General features: G+C 41.7%; 1 protein-coding gene across 1 annotated transcript; it reads left to right on the top strand.

The window, feature by feature from the left end:
• Positions 1 to 209: 209 nt before the first annotated feature.
• On the top strand, positions 210 to 12,028 carry LOC307014745 (distal-less-like protein DLX-3; the record flags this gene model as incomplete). Its single annotated transcript, XM_079642851.1, has 2 exons — positions 210 to 852; positions 11,823 to 12,028. Exons 1-2 carry the CDS (start codon positions 510 to 512, stop codon positions 12,026 to 12,028), a joined length of 549 nt encoding a protein of 182 aa, XP_079498977.1. The 5' UTR covers positions 210 to 509.
• Positions 12,029 to 13,383: the final 1,355 nt, after the last annotated feature.

Here is a 13,383-nt window from a genome sequence, read left to right as displayed (position 1 = left end):
AAGTACTCAGATCTTGTACTTGAGTGAAAGTAGAAGTACTCAGGTCTTGTACTTGAGTGAAAGTAGAAGTACTCAGGTCTTGTACTTGAGTGAAAGTAGAAGTACTCAGATATTGTACTTGAGTGAAAGTAGAAGTACTCAGATCTTGTACTTGAGTGAAAGTAGAAGTACTCAGGTCTTGTACTTGAGTGAAAGTAGAAGTACTCAGGTCTTGTACTTGAGTGAAAGTAGAAGTACTCAGATCTTGTACTTGTACAATAACTGTTACCGAAACACTGAGTACTTCTCCCCCTCTCATTCTCTGAGGTTTCTGCGGGAGGAGCAGCGAGTCAGAGCGGCGACAGGCAGGGTGTCCTCAGGGCAGGGGGGTGTGGTGACAGCCAATCAGAAGCCTCCTCCGTCCTGCCCGGCCCGGCTTGGCTCGGCTCGCCCTGTAATTATCCTCCTGGAGCTCTGGAGCCCGGCTGCTGCGCCCTGGAGCCGCCAGACTCTCCGCGCCGCGCAGCGACATGAACGCGCTCTCCTCTCCTTCCTTCCAGGAGAACAAGAAGAATCCTTCCCTCTCCATGAGCTCCATCGCGACCTCCAAGGATTCCCCGACCCTCCCGGAGTCCTCCTCCCCGGATTTGGGCTTCTACAGCGGGCACGGAGCTCTCCACGGCGGAGCGCAGGATTTTTACGCGGCTGCGGCGGCGCAACAGCAGCATTATTCCGGGCAGCAAATGAACCATTACGCGTATCACTACAACCTGCACGCGGGATACCCAGTGGGGAAAACAGAGTACCCGTACCCTCAATCTGTGTACCGGGAAAATAGTGCGTTCAACAGGGAAGCCGCGGTGCTTCAGGACGGTGAGTGAAACAAAACAGAAGCTATAACACCTGATACAATTCAATTTACCGCAGAATCCGGTTTATCACCAGGTGGGACACGTGAGGAGTTTGACTTGGTGTCATGGTGCATACATAAAGGTCAAACAATAATTAAAAACACAGACAGAAAACTATTTTAATAACATAAACAAATATTCAAAATAATAAAGAATATAGTGAAATATAGTGAAGTATATGATCTGAGTACTTCTACTTTTACTCAAATACAAGATCTGAGTACTTTACTCAAGTACACAAGAACATAATTTGAATTTAGAGATATCTCACAGATAGATAACTATTATAAAAAGCTATAACAACATTAACAAATATTATAAATAGTAACAAATATAGTGACATTTTAAAGTATTTACATAAAATATGGAATAAAATCCTGCAGTAATTGTGTACATTGTGTACATTAAGTAAAACCACCAGACTCAGAGACAGTCTCATCCCACAGGAAATGAAAGACTGTTAAACACATGAGCTCTGTGAAGAACATTCAGAACATTCATCCGTCTGCAACTTCATCATCATCATCATCATCATCATCATCATCATCATCATCATCATCATAATACATTGGGTTTTTATAGCGCTTTTCCTGGTGCTCAAAGACGCTTTACATAAAAACTGAAACACAAACAGCTCAAAGAAAATAGAACATACATAAACAGTATTCCTCATCCAGCTGCGAGTAAAGTGGAGAGTTATTGATCAGCGTTAATAATAATAATAATAATAATAATAATAATAATAATAATAATTCATTCATTTTATAGAGGCGCCTTTCAAGGCTCCCAAGGTCGCCGTACACACACACCACCAGCACGAGGAGCGCGAACAAGAGTTAGAAAGCCAGAGTGAATACGTGTGTGTGTGTGTGTGTGTGTGTGTGTGTGTGTGTGTGTGTGTGTGTGTGTGTGTGTGTGTGTGTGTGTGTGTGTGTGTGTGTGTGTGTGTGTGTGTGTGTGTGTGTGTGTGTGTGTGTGTGTGTGTGTGTGTGTGTGTGTGTGTGTGTGTGTGTGTGTGTGTGTGTGTGTGTGAGAGAGAGCGTGTGTGTGGCCTAGCATTACTATCCTTGTGGGGACCTAAATCTGTTTAAACAGTCACGTGTGGGGACTCGCCTCGGGGACACAATCGAGGTCCCCGTGAGGGGAATCATTAATTTCAGGGTGAAGACTTGGTTAGGTTTAGGATAAGTCTCCAGGAAATGCATTTTAGTCAATGTAATGTCCCCTGAAGTGATGTATACATGGTGTGTGTGTGTGTGTGTGTGTGTGTGTGTGTGTGTGTGTGTGTGTGTGTGTGTGTGTGTGTGTGTGTGTGTGTGTGTGTGTGTGTGTGTGTGTGTGTGTGTGTGTGTGTGTGTGTGTGTGTGTGTGTGTGTGTGTGTGTGTGTGTGTGTGTGTGTGTGTGTGTGAGTTTTGAGAGATGTATTTGAAGGATTTAAGAGTGTTGGCCTTTCGGATGTGACTGAAGGGAGTTAAAAGAGAAAAGGAGTTGACTTGTATTTAGACTCTTCTCTTGTGGGAGGAGCCTGTAACTTAAGATTGTTATTGTCTTTCCTACACCGTACAAATCACAATAAAACATTGAATATTGAATCTTGAATTTCAAAGATTCATTGTCATCTGCAAAAAGCTGTCGTGGAGGAAAAACCCAACATGGGCTTCTGAAGTGTAGAGAAGTAGAAGTAGAGAGGGGCGGGACATGGAAATACTGAAGTAAAAATGAAGTGTAAATAACACTTAAATAAGTGAAAGTACTTTCCTGACTCTGAGCTACTCAGATCTCAAGGTGCTTTCGTTCGGCTTAATCTTCTTAAAGAGCTCTAAAAACACGTTGACTAAATGATGTTTACATGTCCACAAATATCAGAGTTCAAAGATTCAAAGGTTTGAGCTACGGGGTAGATTACAACACGAATAATAATGCAAAGATCAGGCCCGTGGTGGATTTAATTTCGGCCCGCAGGATTATTTCTAATTCCTATTAGATCTGGCCCGTCGGTATATTGCACGCACACCTTCACTCCATCCTGAGGGTCTCCTCAGCTCAGAGCCTGAGCCCAAACATTGATGACCTTGCACCCAAGATGAGATGCCAAGTATCTGAGCTAGCATCCCAGAGCAGCACACTAACTTTAATGGATGTTTCCTTCTGCACTTTCTCTCTCACGACAACAGGGCATGTTTGGTTTCTCTTTGAGGGAAATAGTTTTGTTGAAGCTGTTGTTGGCCTGTGGGAAAATGTACTCATAAGAAATGACTCTGGAAAAGCTGCAGATAGAGCCATAAGAAATGAATATTTAATGTTTAATGTTGTTTTTATAGGCAATCATTGAAGCTTTGCTAGTTCCAGGTTTAATATGTGCAATAAGTTCATTTCAATAAGTTCTACAATAAACATTGAACCAGTGATTTTTTAATGTTGGCCCTCCGTGTGTTTGAGTCCAACCCCCCCCCCCCCCCCCCCCCGGGTTGAATAATGTTATGTATATTTACATCAGAGTGCAGGTGAGAGGCTAAAGTCTTTATAGTCCAACGCTAGCTGGGCTAGTCTCCCCCCCCTCATACCAACTTGAGGGGTGTGACTTGGCGTCGTGGTGAACACGTCAAAGTAAAACACAGATAGACATTGTGTACATGAATGTAATAATAATAATAATAATAATAATAATAATAATAATAATAATAATAATAATAATAATACATTTAATAGAGTCATAAATAAAACCCCTGAACTTTCCACGGTTTCATTTTCGTGGAAGAAAAGTGATCTTAGAATAAAGTGAACATTGGATGAAAGCCGAGTCTTTACAGCTTCCTCTAATTACCTAACGTCACCTCAACGAAGAATTAGAGTGGCGTAAGAAGGGAAAGATATGACAAGATGGTGAATAAATGCACTCAGACGTTACTTAAATCATTACAGGAACATTTAGGACAATATTAAGAGCAACAAACGTGGTTTTGGCAACTTTTAAATATGAAAAACAAAGTATATCAAAAGGTAACGGAGTAGTAGAGGAATAAAGGGGCTGAAGGGATGAAAACACTAATCAGACAAAGCAGTGAATAAAAGTACTTAACGTGACTTCAATCACACGGATCCTGCAGAGACACTACGGGAACATTTAGGACAATATTTGGAGCAACAAACGTAGTTTTGGCAACTTTTAAATAAAAAAAATCCTTTCCTTCGTACAGTATCCAACATGTGGGTTCGTAGAGGGGGTTTCCAAATGGTGACAGAATCAGCATCAAGTCACTCAGTGAGCAGATGAGAGGTTAGCGTCCTGTAAAGCAGAGTCTGTTCTGACGCCTGTTTACTCTGAGGAGAAGTGCTCTTTAGTCTTCCCTCTGAAACGTCTCCTCACCTCTCGTCCAGAGAGCCTCAGCGACCGCCCGATGGCTCACGTCTCGCCGCTTAAACCCCGTAATTCAGATTTACGCACGATTTAAGACACGTTTCCATTCAGCACGACAACACATTTCAGACATAGTTTGGAGACGATGTTCTAAAGCATGGACTTTAACATCTAAATGCACTTTGTACATCATCTCTTTGGATATATATATCCTGCTTACTGAAGTAAACGGTCATTTGGTGTTTTTTTGTAAATATTGAGTGTTCTTGCATTTTAATGTGTGACTTTGTTATACCTCGGGACTGTGGGAAACAGTATTTCGATCTTTCTGTGTGCACAAACAGATTTTGAGATTGACAATAAAGTTGACTTTGACTTGAAATCAACTTCAGAGCGAAGTCAGATTCCTCTTTAGTGTTAAGTTAAGTATATCTGGAGACCTGGGACTCCTTATATTATATCATCCCCCTTTTATTGCACTTTCATCAAAATGTATCTTTTATATATTTCGACTATTTGCTATTTCTGAGTACTTGTACTTTTACTAAAGTACAAGATCTGAGTACTTGTACTTTTACTAAAGTACAAGATCTGAGTACTTCTACTTTTACTAAAGTACAAGATCTGAGTACTTCTACTTTTACTAAAGTACAAGATCTGAGTACTTCTACTTTTACTAAAGTACAAGATCTGAGTACTTCTACTTTTACTCAAGTACAAGATCTGAGTACTTCTACTTTTACTAAAGTACAAGATCTGAGTACTTCTACTTTTACTCAAGTACAAGATCTGAGTACTTCTACTTTTACTAAAGTACAAGATCTGAGTACTTGTACTTTTACTCAAGTACAAGATCTGAGTACTTCTACTTTTACTAAAGTACAAGATCTGAGTACTTCTACTTTTACTAAAGTACAAGATCTGAGTACTTCTACTTTCACTCAAGTATATTTGGAGACCTGGGACTCCTTAAATAATATATATATATATATATATATATATATATATATATATATATATTATTATTATTAAATACCCTGTATAATATATATCATGGGTTTTTTAAGTCGTTTTTTTAGCTGCATTTATCTCCAGGACTCTCAATGAAGTATTTAAGGTACATTTCAGGTGCAGAAATAGCATGTACCGACATGTATTTATATTTCATAACACCCATATTCATACTGAGGGAAATCAATATCCAAAGCTGCTTTAAAGTACCTTTAAAACGGTGGGAGATCTGTGTGCAGAGACTTTTCTGGAGTTAGTTTTGACCCCCTGGGTTTTACAGGCTGTCGGTTATTTATTGCAGTTGTTTTAGAGAAATAAAAAGGGCTTTTCAGCGGAGGGGAAATGAGTCAAAGGTTAGGAGATAAGGAGAGAGGAGATAAGGAGAGGAGGAAACAGATACAGTTTATATGGGGAAAGACCTTTGAGATTAACTCAGGTAAACTCACGTGTTGTTGCTCAGAGCCTCTCCTTAAAGACAGGGAGACACGCAGCGACGATAACATACACGTACTACACAATGAACACATCATCACACAGGACTTATGTACATGTACACAGTTTGCACATACAGGTAAACACAGTCAACACTACAGGAACATTGAGGACAATATTCGGAGCAACAAACGTCATTTTGACAACTTTAACATCTTCAAAATGGAGCACAGTATCCAAAATGTAGTGGAGTAGAAGTTTAAAGGGGAACAACAATGGGAAATATTCAGTAAAAACACGAGACAAAAAGTAAATAAATGTACTTTTTAAATGACCTAACTTCCTTTTAATAAACCCTCCTTTAAACTACACTTTACATTGGAGGAGTTTAAAGGACGTTGGCAGGAATCGGGTTGTTCTGCTTTGATTGAATGTTTTTTAGGAGGTTTGAGGTTTTTTAACCTTTAAGGAAATGGCAGTCTGTTGGCGAGAGATCTTTAATTTGGGCTTTTTGTAAGTGACCCTAAGCTGGATTTGAACCCGGGTCCACATGGGTTCCAGCCCACGTTCGAGCCCACGTTCGAGCCCACGTACGAGCCCACGTTCGAGCCCACGTTCCAGCCCACTTTCGAGCCCACGTTCGAGCCCACGTTCGAGCCCACGTTCCAGCCCACGTTCGAGCCCACGTTCCAGCCCACTTTCGAGCCCACGTTCGAGCCCACGTTCGAGCCCACGTTCGAGCCCACGTACGAGCCCACGTTCGAGCCCACGTTCCAGCCCACTTTCGAGCCCACGTTCGAGCCCACGTTCGAGCTCACGTTCGAGCCCACGTTCGAGCCCACGTTCGAGCCCACGTTCGAGCCCACGTTCGAGCCCACGTTCGAGCCCACGTTCGAGCCCACGTTCGAGCCCACGTACGAGCCCACGTTCGAGCCCACGTTCCAGCCCACTTTCGAGCCCACGTTCGAGCCCACGTTCGAGCTCACGTTCGAGCCCACGTTCGAGCCCACGTTCGAGCTCACGTTCGAGCTCACTTTCGAGCCCACGTTCGAGCCCACGTTCGAGCCCACGTTCGAGCCCACGTACGAGCCCACGTTCGAGCCCACGTTCGAGCCCACGTTCGAGCCCACGTTCGAGCCCACGTACGAGCCCACGTTCGAGCCCACGTTCGAGCCCACGTTCGAGCCCACGTACGAGCCCACGTTCGAGCCCACGTTCGAGCCCACGTTCGAGCCCACGTTCGAGCCCACGTTCGAGCCCACGTTCGAGCCCACGTTCGAGCCCACGTTCGAGCCCACGTACGAGCCCACGTTCGAGCCCACGTTCGAGCCCACGTTCGAGCCCACGTTCGAGCCCACGTTCGAGCCCACGTTCGAGCCCACGTTCGAGCCCACGTTCGAGCCCACGTTCGAGCTCACGTTCGAGCCCACGTTCGAGCCCACGTTCGAGCCCACGTTCGAGCCCACGTTCGAGCCCACGTTCGAGCTCACGTATGAGCCCACGTTCGAGCCCACGTTCGAGCCCACGTTCGAGCTCACGTTCGAGCCCACGTTCGAGCCGACGTTCGAGCCCACGTTCGAGCTCACTTTCGAGCCCACGTTCGAGCTCACGTTCGAGCCCACTTTCCAGCCCACGTTCGAGCCCACGTTAAGCTCACTTAGTTATTGATTGATATTACGTTGTCCTCATTATTCTCTGTATTAGAAGCTCAATGCTCCAGATTCCACTCTGATAAGAACATGGAGACGAGCCTTAAGGACATAAGACTAAAGCCGAGTCTTTACAGCTTCCCTTAATTACCTAACTTCAGCTTAATGAGGAATTAGAGTGGCGTAAGAATGGAGAAATGTACTTAGACGTTACTTAAATCATCACACAGAGACACTACAGGAACATTGAGAACAATATTTGGAGAATCAAATGTTGTTTTATCGACTTTTAAAAACTAAAATGTGAGAAAACAGTGAATAAATGCTCTTAAAGTGACTTCAATCCTCCCACAGATCCTATATTGGACCGTCTGCAGCCACACTTTACTTCAGCATCTTTAAATCTTTCTCACGGCTTGTTTTTGTTGTTGTTGTTGTTGTTGTTGTTGTTGTTGTTGTTGTTGTTGTTTGGGAGCACGAAGAATAGCTGACTCGACGGACAGGGTTTCTGTGTTTCTGACATTCCTGCTGCTGCTGGGAGGGAATGGAAACTCGGCCCGGGGACTTTGGCCCTCGACCAGGAGACACGTCAGCCTTGAGCTTTGAATCATCACTTGCACGCTCCTTAACGTGGACGCTCCTTATCGTGCACGTTAAGAGATGGCAGAAGTACACACATCCTTTACTCAAGTAGAAGTACAGATACTCTGTTTAGAAATACTCTGGTGAAAGTAGAAGTACTGACTAAACTTCTTTACTCTAGTCAAAGTAAAGAGGCTTTGAAATGTACTTCAGTAAAAAGTACCCATAACTAGCAGCTGTTTTAAAGAGTACCTGACCTCCCTTTATATTAATAGAACAATAATGTCATTGTTAGCTAATGAATGTTTCCATGGTGACCAACGGCAACATGACAACGTTTCCATTGGTCCCTCTTCTTTAGAGAAGACCAGGAAATGATGGATACACGGATCGTGTTCAAATCAATAGGCACGCAATGACTCTAAATAATAATGATCACGCCACCAAACACACATTCAGACTAAAGGAACCAGCCTGTTTGGGAAATGAGAGAAGTAGAAAGTACAGGTATTTGTGTTCAACATGTAAGAAGTAGGAAGTACAGGTATTTGAGTTCAACATGTAAGAAGTAGAAAGTACAGGTATTTGAGTTCAACATGTAAGAAGTAGAAAGTACAGGTATTTGAGTTCAACATGTAAGAAGTAGAAAGTACAGGTATTTGAGTTCAACATGTAAGAAGTAGAAAGTACAGGTATTTGAGTTCAACATGTAAGAAGTAGAAAGTACAGGTATTTGAGTTCAACATGTAAGAAGTAGAAAGTACAGCTATTTGAGTTCAACATGTAAGAAGTAGAAAGTACAGGTATTTGAGTTCAACATGTAAGAAGTAGAAAGTACAGGTATTTGAGTTCAACATGTAAGAAGTAGAAAGTACAGGTATTTGAGTTCAACATGTAAGAAGTAGAAAGTACAGCTATTTGAGTTCAACATGTAAGAAGTAGAAAGTACAGGTATTTGAGTTCAACATGTAAGAAGTAGAAAGTACAGCTATTTGAGTTCAACATGTAAGAAGTAGAAAGTACAGGTATTTGTAGTGAAACATAAGTAGTGGAGTAAAGTACTGATAGCAGAACAATGCACTTAAGTACAGTAACAAAGTGTTTGTACTCCAATACTTCCCACCTATCGTGCACGCTGCTGAGTGAAGCCACCGCCCAAACAGATAAATAACAAACACAAAACAACAATACAGCTTGAAATCACTTCACTTGTAAATATAAAAGCCTCATAACAAATCATTTGGATTAAATTATATGTTTTATTAATTGATTGGTTTGTCCTTACATTTATTTAGTTTAAAATACAAATATGTGTTATTACATGCAGTATAAATACAATAATATATAGTTATATACATATTTTTATACATATTTATTTTTGTATTCTGGATTTTGGGAAACAGTATTTCGATCTCTCTCCGTCCGGCAGGGTCTCAGTCAGTAGGGGCTTGGACTGGGAGCCGTAGGGGCGCCGGTTCAAGTCCAGTAACAGACCTACATATGGAGTGTGGACTTCTACTTGGAGAGGTCCCAGTTCACCTCCTGGGCCCTGCCGTGGTGCCCTTGAGCAAGGCACCGGAGCTTGGTCAGGAACACGTGAAGATAAACTTTAGGGAGATACTGCTGGGGTGCTTGAAGAACTGGAACACACACTAAGGCCCAGTTCCAAACCACACACTACCCACTCCCCCTCCGTCTGTAGTCACACTCTCAGCTGAATTAAGGTCCCTCCTTCCAGATGGGGGGGGGGGTGTAAAAAACGCAGAAAAAACTCCCCTAACTATTTTTAACAGGAAACTTTTCGTAACGTTTTTGCCGTAACATTTCGTAACAACGGTTTGAAATCAGCGTCTCTTGGACAAAAAAATTCAAAACTAAAAACTAAAATGAAAATCCAAAAACCTTTAATAGCATTTATTTTTTGTAAACGTATTTCTGCTTTTGGGACGAACTCCCCTCTCTCCTCAGAAACAGGAAATGCTGCAACGTTTCGTAACAACGGTTTCAAAAAAACAAGAACAAAATAAAACTCAATAATTCTTAAGTGGCGTTTCTTTTTTCGTAGATGTCTTTTTGTTTTTATAATAATAATAAATTTAATTTCTAGGCGCTTTTTCAGGTGCTCAAAGACGCGTTACAGTGAAATTAAAAAGGAAATAACATAAAAAGTTGAATTCAAATATTAAAATAACACAACATTATTCACACATTTAAATCTGATGTTAAGAAAACTGCTTGGTTTTTGAACAACTTTATAATAAAATGCACACATTTACCGTTTGTTACGGCCCGGCTCGTAGAATGCAACAAAGATGGGAGACCAGAAAAGTGAAGTGTAACAAAAAGCGTATTTATTTACTACAACCAAAACCAATGGTGTTCAAAGAAGTCTAATAAACGTGGAAGTCAGTCATCAGTCGGCCCAGGTGTGGCTCCTCAGGTTGATCCCCTGAAACACAAAGGCAGAGCCCCCTAGTGGAGTGGAGGGGGTCGTAACACAGTTTTCTAGACTCAACACGAGTATGTGAACGTGAGTTACAAACAATACGATGTAAACGTGAAGTCGTTGGAGGACACGACTTCACGTTTCCACAGCTGGGGAGGAAACAGAATCAGACAATCAGGGAGACACTGGGGACAGGAAGTGAGAGAAGACGAGAGACAAAGAGGGACAACATCTCAAAGTAAAAAAAGAAACTATAAACAGAAAAATACAGGAAAACTGTTCCAGAGTTCTGGCTCATTGTGTAGTTTTATTATTAAGAATAAGTCAGTCATATAAATACAAACATTCAGCTCAATTCATCATTAGTGTATCTACCTTTGCTTTAAACATTACAGCATTCACACTAAAACATAAAACACACGGTGTAATGTAGATTTCTCCCTATACTTTGGGTCTTATCAGATTTAGATAAATATATAAATGTGTAAGTTTAATGTAAACACGGTATTTTTGTTCTCCGTTTGTTTATAAAAAGACTAACAACAGAATAAGAGCACAGAGACAGACAGGGAGACACAGACGGCCTCCAGGCGACATGAAAGCAGCAATAAATCACACACACACACACACACACACACACACACACACACACACACACACACACACACACACACACACACACACACACACACACACACACACACACACACACACACACACACACACACACACACACACACACACACACACACACACACACACACACACACACACACACATACACACACACACACACACACACACACACACACACACACACACACACACACACACACACATACACATACACACACACACACACACATACATACACAGACCAAAATTATAAGCTTGGTCTGAAAGGAGGAATCCCTTTGAAATGTTGGGCTGCGGCGGTCGGGTTATTTCTGTTGAGAGACTTCTTCTTCGTCTCAATGTCTGGAGGAAGAGAGCGCTGGGAAAAAGTTAAAATCAGGATGTTTTTTAGAGAACAGACCACAGATGTGCAGGATTGTTAGAATCAGATTCATGTATTTGTCCCCCCCTGGAGGAACTGGGATTTCTGCCCCACTTTTAAGTAAAAATGTTTGAAAAAATATGAAATAAAATGTAAAAACGTAACATTTAAAGTAAAACTGTGCAAAACATTTTAATAAAAAGGTAAATAGATGATAGAGGTAAGCTAGAAGAGAATAGACATTTTTATAAAAGCATAGGAGGTCAAATAATGTAAAAATACCCAATAAATACCTAAGTAAAATAAAATGGTTTAAAAAAGATTCATCAATACTTAAAAAGTTCAAGTTAAAAAATGTATTGATACAAATAAATGTATAGCATATAGTAGTGTTTGAGGTTCCACACACACACCAACATGGTTATAAGCTAACTGTTTCCTGTCCCCCCCCCTCAGTGAAAGAGGAGCCGGACGTCGAGGTGCGGATGGTCAACGGGAAGCCGAAGAAGATCCGTAAACCTCGGACCATTTACTCGAGCTACCAGCTGGCCATGCTGCAGAGACGCTTTCAGAGTGCGCAGTACCTCGCCCTGCCAGAGAGGGCCGAGCTGGCCAATCAGCTGGGGGTCACTCAGACACAGGTCAGGATCAGAAGCATTTAAAAAAGATTATAGATATGTGCTAACCTGTTAAGCCCCATTCCCCCGGGAAAAATCGCAACATCTGCAAGAAACAGCGTCTGAGGGCTTCTTAACATTTAAAAACCTATTAATGTGTCATACCCACTTAACGGGAAGAAACTCAGCTATCAGACACTATTAGCCATTTTTTGCAAAACGAAACATAAGGGTAATGACAAAGGCTCTGAATTAGCCCTGAGCAAAAAATTGCCAACACACTTAGCACAGAACTCACGTTAAAATACCCCTATTACTTATCGTATCTGCACAAACAAGATATCGATTAGCAAGCTGAGATTCCACAGATTCTACAGGTATTAGTATCATTACTGACCGATCCGAACTCGCGACATGAGAAGCTAAAAAAGACATCACACCACGTAGCATTAGGTAACCAACACGGCAATATGTCTTACCTCGGTCGTTGTCTGATCAAAAGTGGTCTTCAATGGCATTAAAACGATAAAGACGCTGCTGAAGGTTAATCCAATGTCTCTGTGTCACTTTGAAATGATTTCTGATAATCCATCAGCAATAAACCTAGTTTTCAGTTTTCCGATTTCAGAGCGTAAAATAGGTTTAGCTTTGGGCAAACTGCGTGTACATAGCCCCCACTTCACAATGGTAACGTGTGTGTATGGGGAAATTCCTCTTCGATTCTATTGGCTCTAACAGTTCAAAATAGATGTCAATCACCAAAATCGACCAATGGGTTCCACAGAAACGGCAAATACACCCATTTCCACCCAAATAACCCCAGAGGCGGGGTTTTTTTCTTCTAAACCTCTCTAAAAAGGTAAAATGTCCCTTGTTTTGCATCAATCTTGATACAGGGTACTTATGTTATAGTTTGGATTCCTAAAGCTTTTAGTCTCCGATCCCATCATTCAAGGGTGGTCACTATAAGTAATGGTTTGTTTTTGGACGGACACAATCATTTACAAATGTTCAATCTGATTTTCCTTTAAAATAAAAAATAAATCGATATTGATTCTGACTCTTCTACATCGAACTCACAGGTTTATTATTGCTTTGAGATAAAGATTATTAATGTACCACTTTTAGAAGTGAATATATGGCCATTTGTTCTGGGAAGGTCATTCTTGAGCCTGAGACCTGAAACACAGGCTCAGGGGTTAAAAGGTTAAAGCGATGTTTTGTGTTCTGTAGAAAGCTGGAGCAATATAACCCTGACTTGAGTCAGCTAGAGTCGGGTCAGGGTGGAGAGGGAACAATTATATATATGTGTTTTAGAGAAAGCTGGGGCAATGAGTCCTTTAACCCTAACGTGAGTCAGCATTATGAGTCTTCAGACCCTAACGTGAGTCAGCATTATG

This window comes from Notothenia rossii (genome assembly GCF_949606895.1).
Source record: "Notothenia rossii genome assembly, chromosome: 8".
NCBI lineage: Eukaryota > Metazoa > Chordata > Actinopteri > Perciformes > Nototheniidae > Notothenia > Notothenia rossii.
This window is presented reverse-complemented; position numbering and strand designations above follow the sequence as displayed.